Raw genomic sequence first — 22,147 nt, forward strand, 5'->3', positions numbered from 1 at the left:
TCACTCAGCCACAGCATTCAGAACCTCCAGAGGAGATTGTGGAGGAACAGGAGGGCGGCACTGAGGAAGAGAGAACTCCGAGGCCCAATATATCCTCTTACTCCCCAGATGAGGTTGTCATGCCTCTATCATCATCCTTGGCCTATGGCTTTTGGCTTTTCCGGGACCTGGCAAAGAGGGTGGCAGATACAATGCAGAGCTCCTTGGAGGAAGTCTAGGATATCCATAATCAGCTCCTTGATGTACTACATTCCTCCTCATCCTCTAAAATAGCCCTCACTGTTAACAAATCTCTCCTGAAACCTGCTAAAACCATTTGCAGACACCAGCATCCGTGGCACCCGCTTGCAAGAGCCAAACAAAATATTATGTACAAGCAAAGGAGACAGAATTCCTCTTCTCCAACCCTCCAACCAATTCCATCATCATTGACATTGTGAACTCTCGGGGCTGTCAACACCAAATGAAGTCCACTCCCTACAACAGGGATTGGAATCATTTGGACGTCTTTGGGAGGAAAGCCTATTCTTTTGCCATGCTATGGTTTCAAATCGGCAATTACCAAATCTGGATGGTGAAATATGACTAAGGCAATTATTTGAAACTAAGCAACTTTATTGATCAGCTTCCTGAGTCACAATGTGACCAGTTCAAAGCTGTCATCCAGGAGGGTCAGCTAGACAGTGCTGTAGTCTGCCCTCAATGCAGCTGACTCAGCATCCCGGTCCATCTCCAGTGGTAGATGGCGTCAATGTGTCATTGTTATACCTGTCAGGCTTCCCCAAATAGGTGCAGTCAACCACTGAAGACCTTTCCCTTGAAGGCACAAACCTCTTTGTGGACAAGATGGACACTTCTCTTCATATCCTGAAAGTGTCTAGGGAGCTCATTGGGTATCTATATGCCTGGACAAATGAGGAAATTTAGTCTGCAGCCCCAACACAAACCACGCACCTCCTAGTACCAAACTCAGTGCTATTACAACTCTCTGAGGAAAAAAATCTAAGTTCCCTAGTTATCCTCCATGTGGCCCATAGTCTTCCAAGCACCAATTTTGACGTGTTGGTCAAAGTGTTGACAGACTATTCCCCCCCAACCGCAACAGCTGACCGCCACTTCCCACCCATTCAGCAACCATCTTGCAATATTCCTCAGCACCTGGGAATGCATAACATTGGACAATGGATTCTGGAAATTGTTCGCCATGGGTATTCTATCCATTTTACCTTCTTATCCCCTCCACAACCTCTTCATCATTCCTCTTCAGGGACCCTTCTCACAAGAGTTTTCTATGACAGAGATCGTCTCCTCCAGTTAGGAGCCATAGAACCAGTACCTCAACATCTACGAGGCAAAGGTTTTTACTCTTGTTATTTCCTAATACACAAAAGGAAGGGAGTTTGGAGACCCATATTAGACCTCTGAGCTCTCAACAGGTTTGTCAAAGCTCAAAAATTCAAGATGGTCACACTAGGAAGGATTATTCCAACGTTGGAACAAGGAGACTGGTTTTTGGTCCTTGACCTTCAGGACGCCTACTTCCATATCTCAATCCTACCATCTCACAGACGGTTCCTCAGATTTACCCTGGGATAAGACCATTACCAGTATAGGGTACTCCCCTTTGGGCTATCATCCACCACGAGAGTATTCTTCAGGGTTCTCTCAGTAGTGGCAGTGCACTTATGCTCCCAAGGGATCATGATTTAACCTTACCTGGACGATCCCCTCCAAGAGACTTACTGAGTCACCAGATCTGCAATAAACTTGTTCATGGAGCTAGGCCTCCAGATCAATGCCCAGTAATCAACCCTCGTTCTGGTGCAGCACCTAGAATTTATAGGTGCTGACCTTGGCTTGCTACAGGCCAGAGCTCTCCTACCTCAACACAGATTCCTCTCCTTGGCCACATTTGTAGAGACCATATGAAACCGCCCACAGATATCAGCCAGATATGGCCTTCAACTCTTAGGGCATATGGCAGTGGGCACAGCTGTAATACCACATGCCAGGTTTCACATGTGATGCCTCCAGATGTGGTTCAACCCCTGTCACTACTCACTTGGGTCAAAAACTTCTTAGCCTGTAAAAGGGCCCAGCCAATGTTTGCCAGCGGATCCCTTTTTCACAAACGCTCCCACTGCTGCTTCTCACCACTGACACATGGCCAATAGGATGGGGTGCCCATCTAAACGATCTCACAACACAAGGCAAGTGCTCATCTACAGTGATCGCTTAAGGAGGTTGATGTGAAGGGATGACTGCGGTCAGGAATGCCTGTGCCCATTTCTTGCCACCGATCAAGGGAACACTCCCGAGAGTCCTAACAGACAACATAGCCTGTATGTACTACATCAGTCAACAAGGGGGAGCCCAGGTACCCTCCCTCTGTGCAGAGGTGATGAAACTATGGAGCTAGTGCATCTCCTATGATGTTACACTGTCTGCGGCCTACCTCCCGGAAACACAAAAATTAATAGTGGACAGTCTCAGTCCCCAATTTCCCACACGACCATGAGTGGGAGATAGACCCGGCAGTACTTCGCCTGATCAGTCAATGGGGGACGCCAACCACAGACCTGTTCGCCATTCACCTAAACAAGAAATGTCCACGCTACTGCTCCAGAGCAGGGATAGGCCAACATTCCCTGGGTGATGCTCTCCTCCTCCCCTGGGACAGGGACCTTCTCAGTGCCTTTCCTCCCTTTCCCCTACTGTTGAAAGTCCTGTTAAAAATAAAATGAGGAGGCGCATATGTTGTACTGATCGCTCCCACTTGGCCAAGACAGACCTGGTACCTTTACCTGTCACAGCTCACAAATCTTCCAATCTCTCTCCAACCCACTCTGTACCTCCTTGCAAAACAAAGGGCACACTCTACATTCCAGCCTGGGAATTTTTCTTCTCAAGGCATGACTCCTTCATGGTTCCAATATCTGGAGAACTCCTGCTCAAAGAAGGTACAAGAGGTCTTACTACACAGTAGAAAGTTTTCAACATGCCGTACTTCCCTGCGAAAATGTTCCAGGTTCTGGATTTGGTGTACCTTCCAACGATGAAGTGAGCTGTAGCTCACGAAAGCTTATGCTCAAATAAATTTGTTAGTCTCTAAGGTGCCACAAGTTCTCCTTTTCTTCTTCCAACAAATGTCCCTGACATCCACAGCTCTTCCAAAGATCCTTGACTGACCCTAAAAAAAGATCAGGACTATTTCCCAGCTGCCTGAGTCTACCTCACAGCTGTAGCAACCTTCCATCAACAAGCAGAGGGCTACTCAGTGCTATTACACCCAACTACTAAAAGATTCCTCGGGTACAGTAAACTTTTTACCACACCCCCGACTTCCTAGCCCTGGTATTGAAAGGACAGACTAGGCCTCCCTTCAAACCTATGGCCAGCTGTTTTCTTACATACCTCTCAATGAAAATGATCTTCCTGATAGCAGTCACCTTGGCTAGGAGAATCGGAGAAATAGTGGCTCTGATGGCAAATCCCTGCATGGTATTTTTTCGGGACAAGGTTACACTCTGGACACATCCAAAATTAATCCCCAAGGTAACCTCCCTGTTCCACATGAACCAATTGATTCACCTTCCAACCCTCACAAGACAACAGGGAGGCTATATTACACTCTAGATGTCTGGAGAGCCCTAGCCTTCTACCTGGCTAGAATGAAGGGTTTCAGGAAGTCCACTAGACTTTTCCTCTCCATTGCTGAAAGATCCAAAGGCTCAGCAATATCAGCCCAAAGACTCTCCAAATGAGTCTCGAACTGCATTAGACAATGTTACCAAGTTCGCAACATGACCCCTTCAGATACTATTTGTACACTATTCACGAGGCCCATCTCCTCATCCGTTGCCTTCTTCAAGAAAGTCCCCATCTCGGAAATCTGTAGAGCGGTGACATTGGCATCAGTCAACACCTTCTTAGAGCATCATGCAGTCGCTAGAGACTCTGCCTCCAATGCCATCTTCAGCTCCACAGTGCTGTCATCTCTAACTGACCAGACTCCAAAGCCCCCCAGCCCTCTAGTTGGGATATTGCTTGGGAATCACCTAAAGTGGAGCACCCACAGGGACACTACTCAGAGAAGAAGTTACTTATCTTGTGCAGTAATGATGGTTCTTCGAGATGTGTCCCGCTCTGGGTTCTTTACAGCCCACCCTCCTCCCCTCTACTTCAGAATTCTTGTCTATGACTTCAGTAGAGAAGGAACTGAGGGGGGTTAGCCCACAAACTTTGGCTAGCCTTGTGGCTGAGCACAAGGAGAGACTGTGGACATGCAGGCTTAACAGATACTGCTACCGAAGTTCTCCAATAAGCAGTGCAGGGACACAAGCACCTACAGTGGAGCACCAGTAGGGGGACACATTTCAAAGAACAATTTGTTATTGCACTTGGTGAATAACTTCTTCTGCAGTCAGCACCCTAAACAGCTAGAGACAAATGCTTTTGCTTTTTACTAGTAATAAAATATCTGAGCAACACTTTCCCCAGGCTGGCTCCATGACAGCCTGCCCTGGCTGGCTCAATTCATGGAGGAGAACATATTTGTCAGCATTCCTATTTCTCTGTAGCAGTACTGGCTAGTGTAGGATTTAGCTTTTATTCAGAACTGAGAATTTTACATGAGATACACTCACATTGTGTGTTCAGGTTGATCATAATGTTACATTGTGAAACTACTGAACTGTAAGACTTGTTGCTCAATCTCTGTTCTGCTTCACATCATTTTAAGTGTTTTGGTTTTTTTTAAATCATAACAAAGGCACTGATGGAGCACTTTCGCTCGGACCAAAAAGTAATCAGGTCTAAGCATTTGAGACATTCCAGCTAGGAAATGTCTGATTATTTCCAAACTCATTATAAGAGCTATTAATTCTGCTTCATTATTACCAAATAAAAGACAACTAGAATATGTCTCATTTGCCCGCTAGGATGATCTGGATAATGTTTTCAGAGATAATGTTTCTCATGTTCAATGAAGGTAAAACAAGAAGTAATGGGCTTAATCTGCAGCAAGGGAGATTTAGGTTAGATATTAGGAAAAATTTCTAACCACAAGGGGAGTTAAGCTCTGGGCTAGGCTTCCAAGGGAGTTTGTAGAATCTTCCTTATTGGAGGCTTCTCACAACAGGTCTGACAAAAACCTGTCAGGGTTGGTCTAGGTTTACTTGGTCCTGTCTGACCTCAAAGGGCTGGACTAGTTGACCACTCAAGGGCCCTTCCAGCCCTACATTTCTATGATTCTCTGATTCTGTAAGTGTAGCTCAGTTTGTTGGTAAGCAAAGAAATTTTTTTTCTGAATATCAAATCGTTTCAAACAGAATTAAAAATTTGGTTTGTTTATACATATGCTAGGCAGAATACTGTCCTACAATATGAACTCCATGTTTCTGACAAGAATGCCAGTTAAACTTAGCTAAGGGTTGACATTTGTTGTAATCAGATGGTATTCAGCTGTTTTAAGAAAGAATTTGAGGGTTTTAAGATTCATTTGTTCTCTGAGAGTTGGATGGTCAGTCCTCTGAGGGGAGAGTGGTCAGATCAGAATGGTCATGAGAATAGTTTAGGGTTAAAGCACAGGGCTGGGAGTCAGGAGACTTGTGTTAATTTCTGGGTAATTTGATGCATCCGATGAAGTGAGCTGTAGCTCACGAAAGCTTATGCTCTAATAAATTTGTTAGTCTCTAAGGTGCCACAAGTCCTCCTTTTCTTTTTGCGAATACAGACTAACACGGCTGCTACTCTGAAACCAGCCATAGAATTGTAAGGCTGAAAGGGATCTTGAAAGGTCAGAAAGTCCAGTTCCCTGTACTGAGGCAGGACCAAATAATCCTAGACCATCCCTTGCACTTGTCTGTCCAACTTGTTCTTAAAAACCTCCAGTGATGAGGATTCCACAACCTCCCTTAGAAGCCTATTTCAGAGTTCTCCCTCCTTATAGTTAGAAAGCTTCTCTTAATATCTAACCTCAATCTCCCTTGCTGCAGAGTAAGCCCCGCAGATCTAGGTATCTGGATCCAACACACCTTTAAGCTCCAAGTTTGTGAAGCACGTTCATAAACTCTGCATGCGTTGTCCCATTGACATCAATGGGACTACCGATGTAAGCAAAGTTAGGTACATGCTTAAATGTTCCACAGGATTGGGAATTTAATGAAATTTCATGAACAATTTCTCTATTGTATTCCATTTCTCTGGGAGAAATCACTGTTTACTGATATATGATTGATTTATTTTATGGGTAGGGGAGGCCTACAAAAGCAGCTAGTTTTTAAAAATGAGTTTATAATCCATTTTCTTATTTAAATTAAAAAATTGCTTTTGATTAATATAATAAAAAAGCATAGAGCACGCTTCTTCTGGACTTGATTTAGAAATTTAATGGGGAAAAAGAGGTGCAGAATGTTGAGAAATCATGTTTGGGAAGAAGAGGAAAAGACATTTGGGAAGTGATATTTGTATCGTAAATCTCTGTTCTGTTTCAGGGACAGATTATGCCCTCTTATTCCAACAATAATCCTATTGAAATCAATGGGGCTAGTTATGGAGTAAGGTGCTAATCAACATGAATAAGGGTATTAGAATCTGGCCCTAAATTAGCTACAGTTTATATATCCAGGTTACTTGGACCTGCTGTTTGTTTGCTGTAAATCAGTGTGTGACATGGGTTGGAATTTTTTTTCATTCTAACAAACCGAATTTCTCTCTCCTGTTTATGTTTACCGAACAGCATCTAGTGCAGGGCATGTGACATCTGTTCTTCTGAGCTTTTTGCACTTCCTAGACTATTACATTTTCAAAAATGTGGCTGTCTATATTCAATCACTGAGGGCTAATTAGCTCTGAGCATTGTGCAGTGGCATGACCTATTTAAGCATATATCATGGCTTACCTGTACAATAAAAATAATTGAAAATGAATGGGTGAATTATTAAGCTTAGTTGGATTTCTGTTTTTCTTTTCTCTCCATCAGCTGGAGGTTGCAGCAGATGTCGGGCTTCAGTATAAAGGAGAGCTGATAGTTGTTTTACACTACATTCCCCCTGAGAAAAACCTAATGCTTCCCCTTGGACAGTTTCAAGGTAAAATGAACATTGATGGCAGCATCCTCTAAGTACTGGAAATAACCTGTATGATGAAAGCTGAGTAATGAAGTCACAGAGTTGCAGAAGGTTGAAGTTCTGTGGAAATAAATTAGGCACCTATATTTGAAGGAATTTTCAAAGGAAAGATGATGCTCCCCTGCCCCCAGTAATGAGATGCCATTTATGCACCATTAGGAGTTGTTGCATGGTGTGACATCATTAAAAAGACCCAGCTGGTCAATAGCCATGGTTTAGGACAGTTATTATCCAAAGCAATACTCTAATCCTGAGTTGTTTTTGTTGTGCAGTCTAGTTTTAAACAGTACAGGGATGATCAGAGTAATGGGGCTAGCACAGTTCCTCTCAGGAGATCATCCTTACTGATACATACCTCACTGTTCAGAACCTTTTTACACAATTTAGTCTACAATTTCCTTTGCTTAGTTTCATCCCATTACTCCTACTGTAATTATATCCCTGAGGATCCTATTAGAATTGTCTAGGGTGGTCCATTATAGTCCTCTGAAATGGGCAGTGTTTCTGTAAAGGAAAATATTATTAGTTACTACATGTACTGCAGCAGTGTCCAGAGAAGTGATGATCCAAAGAGGTAGCAATGACCAGATAGTAATTCTGTCGTTGGACACACAGTATACATACAGACCATAGGCAGAGAAATTTGAGAACAACAGGAATGTATTGCCAAAAGAGACAATACTACTTTGCAAGCATTGGTAGCATAGGCTCTTTTCTCAGATGAATTACATTCAGTTTATTAGTAGTAAATTCCAAGGTCCTCTGCTATAATCTGATAGTCTTTGGTCTGAGGAAATCAGTTGCTGCATTTTGTAATTTGTATGCCCCAGATTTCTTGAGTTCTTAAGTATTAATCTTACTCAGAAAGCACAGTGACAACAGAGCTGTGAACAAATGGCCTTCACAGCACATGGATCTGAGCAATTTTTATATTCACTAATCTAGATCTTAACTAAATCATTAAAAAAACTCCATGCAGCAAGATATCTCTTCTGGAGTGAACTTGTACCATATATGTCTGTATATCAAGCTTTGAGAGAGATGTTTCAGATTCTGCCTATAGGGGGAGGCTGTCTGGTAAGAGCTCTTCTTTGCCACCACAACTCAGAACGTATTATTTGCCATCTGTAATAGCAGAGAAGAGGAGAGGATTTAAAGAAAACTTGACCTTTTCCCTTCAATGTATTAGTACTTCCATATTTGTACTTGGAGACTTAGGACAACCCAGCCCTGTGATGTCTGTCAAGGATTGACCACGTCTGAGTCAAATTTTTTTTTTTTACCAGGTGTGGGGTGATCTCCTCTTTTTGCCCGACCATGTTTACAGATAAAGGACCAGATTGTAAACACAAGCAGTGCTTCACTCCACGGATGGTCCTGTTGAAGTAAACAAGTGGCAGAGTCTGGCCAAAAAGGCTTTCATTTCCAAACTGGTTTTGCAGTATTAAGTTCTTGATTTTGTTGTTGATTTGTCTTATGTACAGGAAAGAAGAGTTTAAAAAAAGGAAAGAAAGGAAACACACAGCTACCTTCTGGGGGTATGTTGGAGGTCCTCATCAAGGAAGCCAAGAATTTAACAGCTGTGAAGTCAGGAGGCACTTCTGACACATTTGTTAAAGGGTAATTTTTACTTTCCCATGTTTTGCATAGCACGTCAAGAGTAAAACTAGCTTTTGCATTGAATCCTAGTTTATCTGATCAATATCATTTTTGTCTGATAGCTACTGAACTTTACTCCTGAAAAAGAACTTGCACCTCAAAATGGAGTTTAACCTCTTTGTCCAGTATATTTAAATTTAGGTCATAATATGTGATTTTAAATAAGAGCTTTAATTTTACTTTGTAGACTTCAAAATGTGGCTTTGAAATTTGACATTAAGGGTAAAACTTTTTTTTAAAAAGATAAGCATGTAATATATGTATACATACTATATATACATTTCTGTAATACAGTATGATTTCATATATATAATGTGTCAGGTTTTTGCTGTATACATATGCCTCGTTATATTATTTACCTTTTAGCATTTAGAGTCCAAAGTTAATATCCCTGAATAAGCAGAAAATATTTGTTATAGGAATTCACTTATGTTTGTATAAATAAACATAATCCTGTGTGACTGATTATACTAGATTCATCATAAATGTGAGCATGGCACTCAAGGCGTTAAATGAGTGAAATATGGACAGCTGACAGGAGTGCTTCTCCTTGCCATTTTCCCTGTCAATAAAAGCTTTCATAGTTGCTTGTTTTACACATAGTTGTGTGTTGGTTACAGTCTGCATGTTTTTGTTGAAGTGAACCCCTTGACAAAGTTTCACCACTAACCTGATGCCCCATATGGATTCACCTCCTCTCCGGACCAGCTAAACCATTCCTCTCAGAGTGGTCAATTGTTCCTAAGGTTATAAAAAATATTTCTGAAGGAAAAATATTTTGCTTTTGCTGTAGCTCAAATTGTCTCCAGTGACACATGTATTTTTGCAAGTTTCCTGGGGCAGATATACCCAGAATTCATTGTAAGGGTTTCACCCTGCACCTCCTATTCACACAATCCGAGTGCTGTACTATCAATGTACTGAGTACATTTTTTTAGGCACAAAGAGCAATCCATAGGCTTATTTACATGGGTTTGCTCAGTGCTGTTTTCTCTATGGTTGGCTATGACTATGAGAAAAGCGTTTTTGTTTAAACAGGAAAACAAAGAAACAGATTGTCTGGTCCCTCACTCTCCTTTCCACAGCTCGTACACACTTGAGACATGGAGTTTATACCAGGCTAACGGGAATTTTTGTTGTTGGAGCCCCTTGTTGACGAATTGGCAGCACATTGCTGTTGCTGACTGTCTCTGGCTAGTTCATCACACACATCTGTTGTTGCTGGCATGGGTTGTTTTATGTAAATGGAGCTTGAACCAATTTCCTTTGGACAAACAATTTTCCATCAGGTTACAAGGTTTTTAAAAATATATTTTCTATAGCTGAGATGAACCCATAAACTGTACTGGGGGAAGGGTAGGTACAGACTAGAGAGGTTTGTCTACTACTCTACTCTGACTTTGAAAATAATATATTGTGTTTACAAAGTTTCAAGAAAAGAGTACTCTGGTAAAAATATAAGACTTATGGAGTTGAAAAAATTGTCAGACTTCATAGCATCAGGGGCTCTGTGTTTTATCCAGGAATTAGGCCTCTGCTGTAAATGTAAACATAAGCTTATTTCCATTCAAGGGGACAATCTGCTACTGTTCCTTCTCTGCCACCCACTTATTTTTGCCCAAGTTAGGTTAGATGTGTATATCATCATGTAATAGTGTTGCTTCTCACCATGAATCTGAAATTCTTATTCACATGGAGAAGCATTGTTCTCCATGAGGAATCCCAGTGAAATTGTGAGTTTTGTAGTTAAGAGCAGTGCCTTAACCTGGGGTACAGAAGAGCTGGATTCAATTCCTGTCTCTGACCCAGACAACCTGGACAAGTCACTTGGGTCCCAATTCAACACACACTTTGGCATATGCTTAACTTGACTTCAATGGGATTTCAACATGTGCTTAAATGCTTTGCTGATTTGGGGTAATCTCTCTCTGCATTGATTTTCCATCTGTAAAATGGAGATAATACTGCTTCCTTTCTCCCATCCTTTCTCTGTTTCATCTATTTGGAAGGAAAGGTCATCAGGGAATGGACAGTTCTCACTATACGTTTGTACTGAACTCGGCAGAATGGGTCTTGATTTTGGTTGACTTCTAGGTGATACTGTAATACACTCAATTACAGACCAAAAAGTTGCAATTCTTCAACAAAAAAAACTTCAGAAACAGACTCCAACGAGAGACTGTTGAATTGGAATTAATTTGCAAACTGGATACAATTAACTTAGGCTTGAATAGAGACTGGGAGTGGATGGGTCATTACACAAAGTAAAACTATTTCCCCATGTTTATTCCCCTCCACCCCCCACTGTTCCTCAGACGTTCTTGTCAACTGCTGGAAATGGCCCACCTTGATTATCGCTACAAAAGGTCCCCCCACCCCCACCCTCGCTCTCCTGCTGGTAATAGCTCACCTTAAGTGATCACTCTCGTTACAGTGTGTATGGTAACACCCATTGTTTCATGTTCTCTATGTATATAAATCTCCCCACTGTATTTTCCACTGAATGCATCCGATGAAGTGAGCTGTAGCTCACGAAAGCTTATGCTCAAATAAATGTGTTAGTCTCTAAGGTGCCACAAGTACTCCTTTTCTTTTTGTAATACAAATGATAAATATGACTGATAAGTCCCATCTACCTGTTTTTTTCCTTCTTTCTTTCTGTCTGTCTCCCTCAGATATCTGCTCCCAGATAATAACAAAGCAACAAAACATAAAACTCCTGTAATAAAGAAGAGTGTGAACCCTCACTGGAATCACAGCTTCACTTTCAGCAGCTTGAACCCTCCGGATCTACACAATGTCTGCCTAGAACTGACCGTCTGGGACAAGGAGTCACTCTCCAGTAACATCTTTTTGGGAGGTGTCCGTTTGAGCACTGGAAGCGGTAAGGGCTCTGTTTGACTGGGAATCATCACTTTGTTCAGCACATGTCTCATAGCCATGTAAAGGATGGGAATGTTATGAATATGGGGCACAGAGGAACTATGAGAAATGAAAAAAGGGTGGCTTAGTAGCCTAGAGGCAACTTATTTTTTTATGCTATCCAGTGAGAGACATAAAAAGAAAAGCAGTACTTGTGGCACCTTAGAGACTAACAAATTTATTAGAGCATAAGCTTTCGTGAGCATGAGTTTGTTACCCTCCTGTAACTAGGCTTCCGAAGCCAACTGGGACTAAGAGAAGTATGGAAACACTTCTTACCATCTGAGTGAGAAATGAGTTTCATATTACTCAGCAGCAATGCTTCTGGCTGGATGAAGGGACAGCTATGAAGAAAGAGTCATCCATTCCTCCTCAGCTAGGAAGCCAATGGTTGTGGGATAGAGCCATGTTGGGCCCATCGTGTACCTATTTTGTGGCTACCAAGAGGACTTTCGTCTCCAGCTAATTGATAACAATCCAACGTCTTTCAGGATATATACATTACTTATTTGTTTTTTAAACTTGTATAGATTTTTTTTTTTAAATCACAATGAGGAGGTGCTGGATTTACAAGACCAGAAAAAACCCAAGCCAAACCCAGGCTGACAAATCACCGTTTACATTTTCTATTGCATCATTATTTTGAGATATTTCTAAAAACCTTTGTTCGTTTACTTATGAAATACTTTTGGTTTCTTTGTTCTTTATTTTCCTTTTATGATCTGCCAGGTTTTTTTCCTCAATAGATAAAGTGTAAACCCTCCTCCCCAGAAAAATCCGTAATTTTTGTAAGGCACATGCTTGATAGTACTGCCTTGCACGCAGCAGTGAAGTGAAGGAGAATGCTGTCTTTTTGTTCTCTTGAGAGAGAAGGTGGGTGAGGTAATATCTTTTATTGGACCAACTTCTGTTGGTGAGAGACACAAGCTTTGAAGCTACACAGAGCCCTTCCTCAGGTCTGGGAAAGGTATTAAGTGTATCACAGCTAAATAGAAAATTGAAAGATAGTTTAGCATAAGTAGTTAGCTGTGACTCTCTTAGTACCTTTCCCAGATCTGAAGAAGAGCTCTGTGTAGCTCGAAAACTTGTCTCACTCACCAACAGAAGTTGGTTCAATAAAAGATACTACCTCACTTACCTTGTCACTCCAATATCCTGGGACGGACAGGGCTACAACACTGCATATACCTTCTTGAAACAGATAAGGAGCCACGTCTCACTAGCATGCCAAAACTCTCCATGTTTTTTCAATTGCCAGGTATAAGTAATGGGAAGGAAGTTGATTGGATGGATTCTCACGGGGAAGAGCAGCACCTCTGGCAAACGATGATGGACAGTCCCGGAGCTTCTGTGGAAGGTATATTAATGCTGAGATCTAGCATGGGAAAACGCAGATTCTGAAAACAAATGGCTTGCACAAAGCTAAACTCCAGCTGTTTCGCAGACATGACTTTTAACTGTTGTGGGGTACCACAAGGATGCCTGGCATTAGTGGAATTCAGTCTGTTGTAACTTTGCACATGTGAAAGTGAGGAAGAAAGACTCCTCTTTGCCTTGGATTTTAAGGCTCCAGAGTTGGATTATAATGCATTCTGCACTTTTGTGCATCCATATTCTTAAAACAATGCTCCTTAAACTAGTGAAACGCCTACTGAAGTCGGTGAGAAAGATATCTGAATGTAGAATACAAAATCAGGCTTTCTTTGTCTCAGAGACAGAAATATGGTCGTCTAGTGTCAACATCCATGAAGAATATGGAGCAAGCAAATGCTTTAGTCATTTGATGACTAATGATTATTTATGGAATAAGCCAATTTGAAGCAACTCAAAAGTTCGGTATTTGAAATGAGATTAGAAACCACCAGATTCCAAGCAGACTGAAAGAATAATTATCAGCATCCCTTCCCCCTGTTTACATGTTCAGTTATTTGAACTGTACATGACAGCAAGCCTTGCAACAAGCATCACTGCAAGAAAAGCCGATACACTGCACACAGCAGCCGTTATTTGGGTATTTAGAAATAGGCAGCAGATGTGCGGTTATAAAATAACAGGAATGCTGTACTCTGCAGTGATGCGTGTGCTGTGTGTTTCAGTGCCCCATTCAGAATGCAAGCTACGGTTCCCCCGGGTTGGAGAGCCTCTTATGAAAACAGATTATTATACATCCCTACGCAGCTTCCGGAACTAGGCACCGTTACTTATGGTTGCATTATAACTTTTGCTTATAACTCATTTTAATAATTCAGACATCACTGTACAGAAGAGGAGAGAAGTTCAAACATCTGTCATAATGGATGAGATGCTGATGTTTACCCACATGTGCTGTTTCAGGTTTAATAGTCCCCAGTTCAGCAAAACATTTAAGGAAATTATCTAATTAAGCATATGCCTAACTGCTTTGCTGAACTGGAGTTTAAACGGGGAAGTTTTCAGCATGGGTTGGAATCCTATTTAAGTGTATCCTGCTGATTTATTAATTATTAACCATGATATGATTTAGAACGGGATTTTGCTGCTGAATGTTACTAATATGAGTCGTTGCACTTATAGTACTAATGCATTTTAGTATAAAAATGTTGTCTTACTATTTCAATTACTCCATGTTAAATGGCATAGTTGTTCTATATTAATTTGGTTTTCTAAAGACTGTTTTGTGTGTAATGAGATCTGTCCTGCTCTCAATACGCAAGGGAATTATACACCCCACCAATCTTACATTTTCTGCCCACTAAGAACTAGACCACCATCTGTACAGAGCATAATGTTTTCTATACCTACTTATGGGCTGTAGCTGTGTTTATACAGCAACGGAACCATAGCAAGGAGAATAATTGACCCTTACCAAATACAACATATACAGTATTTGCAGATTTATGTGATACACTAAGTTCAGCAGTCATGTGCTATGGTGATAGGCATCTTATACAAACCTAAGAAACCGCAATAAATTGGGTAAATTGTTTCATCTGAATGATCCATAATTAAAATTGTGCTCCCTGTCATCAACAGTAAATACATCTACTGCTATTTTCATCCTTAATTATTTTTCAAGCATTTTACTTTTGGGAGCAAGACAGTATCACTGTGAAAAATATTTAGCAACCACAAACAAAATAAACCAATAAAAAACTCTGTCCTCCTCCCAATATATAAGTACAGATTCTATCTCTGTTCTTTTTCTCATATAGTCAGAATTCAGACCCTAAAGCTTTCTCTGAAGAAGAGTTACCACAATCATGCTTATTTGAGAAGTAAAAATCCTACCATTCACAATGCAACAATAGCAGAAGCCCCAGGTTTTATAACATGAAGTACTAACAGCTAAATAACTACAGCTTGAATTTTGTACCTGAAACTGAAGAAATGCCCTGCCCACTACAATTATATCTCCCATTTACATGGCATGAAACTGCTGAACATGTCACAAGCTACTTGTTAAAATAATAATGTTGTAAAGTTAGGTTGAAAATATATGTTTTTAAATATCCCTTTGTTTGCATTACAAAGAACACCATAGGTTACTAAAACAGATTTCCAGAAATCTAGGACAAGACTTTGAAAAGTGACTAGTGATTTTGGGTGTCCAATTTGAGACACTTTCAAGAGCTCTGATTTTCAGGAAGTGCTGACACCCCTCCTCTGATAATCAGACCCCTTTAAAGCAGCTCACACTGGACACCCAAAATCAGTAGCTGCTTTTAGAAGATCCCAGCTATAATTTTCTTTATTTTATTTGGATGTTTACAATTGTTTACTTTTGGAATTTCACTCAGTTAGGTTGTGAAATGAGACTAGTCTTTTTCTAGTCAATTTTACTTTCCTATTCTCATGCATTTTCATGGTAGTGGGGGTAGTTCTGTTCACAAAAGCTCAGAGGAATGTATAATTTAAAGTACAGAAACCAAACACACCCCCATGCACTCTTTTATTAAATGTTTCACAATAATTTTTTTAAAAATGGGTTTTCTTCAACAGTTGTTCCCTCCAAAAATAGCCTATATTTGGGGCCTAAACTACCCCATCTCTTTAATGGACTCAGAATCTGGATTTCCTAAAGGGTTTACATCACAGACAGATGTTTGTTTTAGGAGTGGTTACATTACACTGACGTGGAGGCTCAAGCTCTGTTTTCATTTGCTATATGTTTGGCCAAATTTTAAAAAGGTAACCGTTATTAAACTAAAGAAAATGATTGAGGGTATAATTCTGACCCTATTGAAGACAGTGGTAATTTTGCCATTGACTTCAGGAGGGCCAGGATTTCACCCTGAGTTTTAGCCTCAACGGCTGAGTAGTATGGGCCAGATATTAAAGAGGCTCCACCATTATCTGTAGTTTTATATTAAGTATTTGGAATAAGACAATAAATTCCATGTGGGAAGTATTTCCGCTAGGAGGCTGCTGTTTGTCTGATGGATGGGTTCTGGACTGTGCAGTGAGTGTCTCACAGCTTAGTTCAGACAGTTTAGTTTTTGTTTTATTTTAATGTATGCCTATCACACATGGCTCTAAATCAGGGATGGGCAAACTTTTTTGGCCCGAGGGCCCCATCGGGGAATAGAAATTGTATGGCGGGCCATGAATGCTCACAAAATTTGGGTTGGGTTGCAGGAGGTGGGGCTGGGTATGAGGAGATTGAGGTGTAGGAGGGTGCTCTGGGCTGGGCCCAAGGGGTCTGGATGGCAGGAGGGGGATCAGGGCTGGGGCAGGTGCACAGGAAGGGGTGCAGGTTCTGGGGTGGGGCTGGGGATAAGAGGTTTGGGGTGCAGGAGGGTGCTTGGGGCTGGGATCGAGGGGGTTTGAAGAACGGGAGGGGGATCAGGGCTGGGGCAGGGGGTTGGGGCATGGGGAGAGGCTCAGGGGTGCAGGCTCCGAGCAGCGCTTCCCTCAAGCGGCTCCCAGAAGCAGTGGCATGTCCCTTCTCCAGCTCCTACATGGAGGCGTGGTCAGGCAGCTCTGCACACTGCCCTATCCACAGGCACTGCGCTTGCAGCTTCCATTGGAGCGCATAGGAGCCAGAGCGGGGCCATGCCGTGGCTTCCGGGAGCCGCATGGTGCGGCCCCGACCCTGCGCCCAGACCCAGCACCCCGGCTGGAGTGTCGGAGCGGGGCTGAGCCATGTGGTGTGGCTCGCGGGCCGGCTTAAAGTGATCCAGCCCGTGGGCCGTAGTTTGCCCACCCCTACTCTAAATGAATCAGTGCTCAGTGAAAAACAATGCTGTAAACCCCAGCAACTATTTAGAAAGCTTTGGTCTTCAGTGGTGTGATCAGTACGTTTGCAGAAAGCATTTGGTGTGTGGAAAACATTGTCACATTAATAATACCCTTTAAGTATCTGTTCTCTTCTTTATATAAATGGATGTATGGGATGGGAAAAGCACAAGATAACTGATTGCACATCTGACTTTTTGTTTTCCAGGTATTTGATTAATTGCTTATAATTCTGTGCCATTATGTAATGGGTGGCACCAGACTGAGCACAAAGGTGGCCAATAAGGGGCCAAGTTAAAACCTCCCTTGCGTATAGATTTGTGGCACTGAAAGTACATGAACAATTACTCAAGGCAGATTTCTACAGAAATCTCAATCTAATTACTCTTACATTTAACCCTGATTTATAAATTCTAGTCCTGAATAATAAGACTTGACACAGTAGATAATTCTAAACTATTCGTTAGCACAGTTTTATATAGCTACAATACTTAGGAACAAGAATCATCTTTTTTAACAGTACTGATTTAAAAAAAAAAAAGTCAAGCACAATGCAGTATATTAAAATATATATTTTTCTAACAATTTAACTCCAAAGCTTCATTCTCTACCTTACTCTTCTTCTAATAATCAGTGGGTTTGACTTATTTAAAAAGCGTGAAATTATGAATGTTAAAAACCATAATAAAAGATACGAATATCACAGTAAAATCTTGAGCCAGAGCAATAAACCCCTCCTTACACTGCCTTGTCACTGCCCATTGCCCAGGCATCTTGTCTCTAATGAGATTTGACATTTTATCAATGCACCCCTTTTCTTTGCATTAGCTAATGAGCTATGGGAAGGATGTCACAAAGGCATAGAGGGTGCCCCTTCATCCTTCTTTGAGACTCACGCTGTCATTGCTTTTCTGTGACCCCACTGCAAGCAGTTCCAACATCACTTTCTCAGTTGACAGCTCAGCAAAGTGATTTTGTACCACCCTTCTCACGGAGCGTTTGCTGGCAAACCTGAGAGGAGGGTTCTGCGTGGTAAGTGCCATTTATCATGGTGCGTTGATTAAGTTGGAACCTTACCACATCATGCCCTTTTCAATAAAGATTGCACTAGGGAGACATAAAACTAGCCCTTGCTTTTCAGAGTAAAGACTTAATTGTGTGTGTGTGAATGTGTGTGTGTATATATATACATTTCCCTGCTTGGTTAGCCTGTGTAGTGTTCTGGAAGAAGTTTACAAAAGTACAACAGCAAAGCAAGCTTTGAATATCCTAAATCGTTGATTGAAAAGACTGAAATATAGGAGGATGACAGTTGAAACCATGTCCCCTCCCCCAATCCCATCTTGTGTTACTTTTAATTCTGGATCACATCAACCATTAAAAAGGGGGTTCAAAGTCATAGTACCACAGTCACCTTGTCTATCTGCTCACATGCTACAATAAAGATGGCACCTGAATCTTCCCATAGTTCTCCCACTCACCCCTCCCTGTAGCCTTCAATAAATCCTCCACTAAGGATCACATCTGATATGTCAGATTCTTAAATTCATGGTTGCATCTAAATGCTGGCCTCAGATGGCAAGGACCCTGGGCAGTGGATAGCAGTCACAGGCCCACTTTGATACTGGATACTAATTTTTAGCTCTTTGCAACAATAGCAAAACAACACCACCACACAACCCAACACCAGCAAACAAACACATGATTCTTCCTTAGAGCTGACCTGCATGCAGAATGGTAATAATGGATTGGGAACTTTATTCCCTAGCTTTTTAAAAAATAATATATATTCAGAGATGCTGAGAGCAAGATTTAGGAGGCCTGGGATACAGGCTGTGGGAAAGGGTTGGATCCGAGCAATTCCCATAGGGGATGGCAAGCTCTAAGTAGTAATGGTGCATTCTTCCTTAATTGTCCATGAGATGCACTAGACCATGTTAGCAGATTCCAAACACTGTGCTCAATGGGTTCCCTAGTTGGTGATTGATAGGTGAGGGGTGCTGTCTGACATGGTGGTGATAATGCACATGTAGCTACATAGTGTATATTAATGCTAGTGTGTGAGCCTGAACTTGTGAACAAGTGTCTTTTGAGAATCTATCCTTCCCACATCCAGTGTCATGATTTAGATTAGCTATTACAATAGTTCTCATTTGTGACCATGAATTATACACAGCTACATGCTTCTAGTCCTCTTCTGGAGAACTTGATGCTTTTTAGCCTTAGGCTGCTTTGGACTGCATGTATGAGCGCTGCTTTTGCTTACTTTTGGAGTTTAACAACAAAATGTGTCTTTGTTGCAACAGTTAGAGAATATCATGTGTCCTCTTATTCTGAATTCTTTCCTGTTCAAATTCTCTGTTGCGAGCTCTCCGTTTGGTACAGTTAAAGTGGAAATGAACACTATTAGTATTAAATGACATTGCATTATAAGCTCTGCCAAAATTTAGCCAAAACTGTCCTGCCCAGCTTGCTCTTGTCCTTTCCTGTGTACCCTACATTCAGACTTGTGGACTGTGAAAGAAGGTTGATGGTGAACCCATTTGTAGTTATTATAAAATACAATGTTCTTTCTCTTACAATAAAACTCATTAAACATGATGCTGTGTTCCCGTCTCTGCTCAAATGCTTTACAACAAACCCCTTGGGCCCCTTACAGCGAACATGCTGTTGCCCTTTTCTAACAGTGATGAACAAGGGACTTCATCTACATGCAGCCAGTAATACTAAATATATGCTATGATCTGAGACCTGATAGGTGTAATTTCACTGTACTGCTTGTGTGCTTTTCTCTTCTCCTTCCTGCTAGTTGCTTTGTCTTCTCTCCTCCCTTAGCTGCTCTTTTTATGTTAATTTTTAGCTTTTTTTTGTTATGAGTAGATTTAATGTTTGTGAATGGGAAGGTCTAAAAGGGCTGGTTTGAGCCAGGAATACATTATTCTCCACTACCCATCAGAACAAATCTTGGCCTGAACCCTCTGTAAGGCCCCTCGTTTCTCATTCTAAATATCTCATTCTGACAAGCACCCAGTCCCTCCCTCCCCAACCTCCTTAATACGTCTAATTTCAAAGTGCCATCCACTGGAAATCCAAATGTGTCCAAAGGGTTAACCTTGCAGCTTAGTATTATTACTAATCAGTACGTCTTTTTAAGCAATACTACTCTGTTTCAGATCAATTCACACTTTCAGTCACGTCACATGACAAACAAGTAGGAATGAAATTGCACCATCCTGGATTGTTCAGTATCACTCTGGCTTGCCCAGGTGAATGTTCTTGTCTCATCTTCTAGAATGTTCTCTTATTTTGCCCAGTTAGCTTTTCCAGGTTAGTGGGGTCTGTTCTTCTGATCTGACTGACTGAAAAACTAGACAAGGCAAAGAATTCCCACCCCCAATAAAGTTTCATCTTCTGATGAGAGATTCTGGTCCTGCCTTGCTCACCTGGTTCTGTGCTATCACAATAGTCTAGGCCTCTGACTGAGTCTGTCAGCTTCATACATCTTGGCATGGCTCACATATGTCACTCCACAGCGAGCCTCTGCTTCTCAGTAGCAGATCTCTCTTTTTTCCTCGCTGTTCCTTTCTAACTAGTGCTCGCTGCTGGCTCAGGCCTTTGTGGAAGTGGGAGCCTGGCTTCCAAAATCTTTCCAGCGCATCATCAAGAATCTACACCCTATCCTGAAGGACAATCCCTCACTCTCACAGATCTTGGGAGACAGGCCAGTCCTCGCTTACAGACAGCCCCCCAACCTAAAGCAAATACTCACCAACAACCACACAACAGGAACCTATTCTTGTAACAAAGCCTGTTGCCAACTCTGTCCACATCTCTATTCAGGGGACACCATCACATGACCTAATCACATCAGCCACACTATCAGAGGCTCGTTCACCTGCACATCTACCAATGTGATATAAGCCATCATGTTCCAACAAATGCCCCTTTGCCATGTACATTGGCCAAACCGGACAGTCTCTACGTAAAAGAATAAATGGACACAAATCAGACATCAAGAATTATAACATTCAAAAACCAGTCGGAGAACACTTCAACCTCCCTGGTCACTCAATTTCAGACCTAAAAGTCGCAATTCTCCAACAAAAAAACTTCAAAAACAGATTTCAACAAGAAACTGCTGAATTAGAATTAATTTGCAAACTGGACACCGTTACATTAGGCTTGAATAAAGATTGGGAGTGGATGGGTCATTACACAAAGCAAAAACTATTTCCCCATGCTCATTTTTTCCCCTACTGTTACTCTCACTTTCTTGTCAACTGTTTGAAATGGGCCATCCTGATTATCACTACAAAAGTTTTTTTTTCTCCTGCTGATAATAGCTCACTTTAATTAATTGGTCTTGTTACAGTGGGTATGGCAACACCCATTTTTTCTATGTTCTCTGTGTATATATATTTTCCACTGCATGCATCCAATTAAGTGGGTTTTAGCCCACGAAAGGTTATGCCCAAATACATTTGTTCATCCCTAAGGTGCCACAAGGACTCCTCGGTTTTTTTTTGCTGATACAGACTAACACGGCTACCACTCTGAAACTTATAAAACAAGAGGATCTATTCCAGCACCAGAGATTACAGCACATTCTGTTAGCAGGCAAGACTGTGAAGTGGCAATTAGCCCTCAGGCTGTAGGTTAAGATATTATAAAATGGACATTCAGGCATCAACAGTTGCCTCATTAGGACTAGAAGGGCATGCACTAGTATTCCTGATGGGTATCTATACTGTCCTGTTGTACTCACTTGGCTTCCATGGGAATGACTAGTCTTTTCATCCTACTATCAGGCTTGTGGGGCACCAATTAAAAAGCAGAAACCTTATATTAACTTTGTCTAACACTCCTAACCCTCCTAAGGAAGGAGTAATAGTGCTGAAAAAATAAAACTCCTGAATGGTTTTAATTCCTAAATTGATAATTTGTAGTTCAGTGGTTTCACAGCTCTGGCAATGATAGCTTCTGTGTGAGGTTTTGCAATGTGGGCGGTCTGACATCCTTGTCGCCAAATCAAAGGCTTGGTCTGGCTCCAAGCTGAAGGAATGAGAGGACTCTTCTAACAGGCTTTTTGGACATGAACAAAGTATCGGGGAAAACACATTTTTCCATTCACTCATACAGCATGAAGTGCATACACATCGCCCTCCCTTTCTCCCAAATCCCATGCCTTTCCTGTTCATTTCAAGATCCAGTTAAAATTGCCC

The 22,147-nt window shown here is 41.5% G+C and overlaps 1 protein-coding gene across 4 annotated transcripts in view; it reads left to right on the forward strand.

Annotated features, from left to right (window-relative positions):
- SYTL5 (synaptotagmin like 5) overlaps positions 1–14,344 on the forward strand; it is a 177,367-nt gene extending 163,023 nt beyond the window's left edge. For all 4 annotated transcript variants that reach the window (XM_038387843.2, XM_043505622.1, XM_038387845.2 and 1 more), the window contains 4 exons: positions 6,983–7,091; positions 8,615–8,750; positions 11,465–11,673; positions 12,970–14,344. In XM_038387843.2, coding sequence (XP_038243771.1) covers positions 6,983–7,091; positions 8,615–8,750; positions 11,465–11,673; positions 12,970–13,112 — 597 coding nt within the window. In that variant the 3' untranslated portion in view covers positions 13,113–14,344. The remainder of the gene's footprint in view (positions 1–6,982; positions 7,092–8,614; positions 8,751–11,464; positions 11,674–12,969) is intronic.
- The last annotated feature ends 7,803 nt before the right edge of the window (positions 14,345–22,147 follow it).

This window comes from Dermochelys coriacea, chromosome 1, assembly GCF_009764565.3.
Source record: "Dermochelys coriacea isolate rDerCor1 chromosome 1, rDerCor1.pri.v4, whole genome shotgun sequence".
Lineage (NCBI taxonomy): Eukaryota > Metazoa > Chordata > Testudines > Dermochelyidae > Dermochelys > Dermochelys coriacea.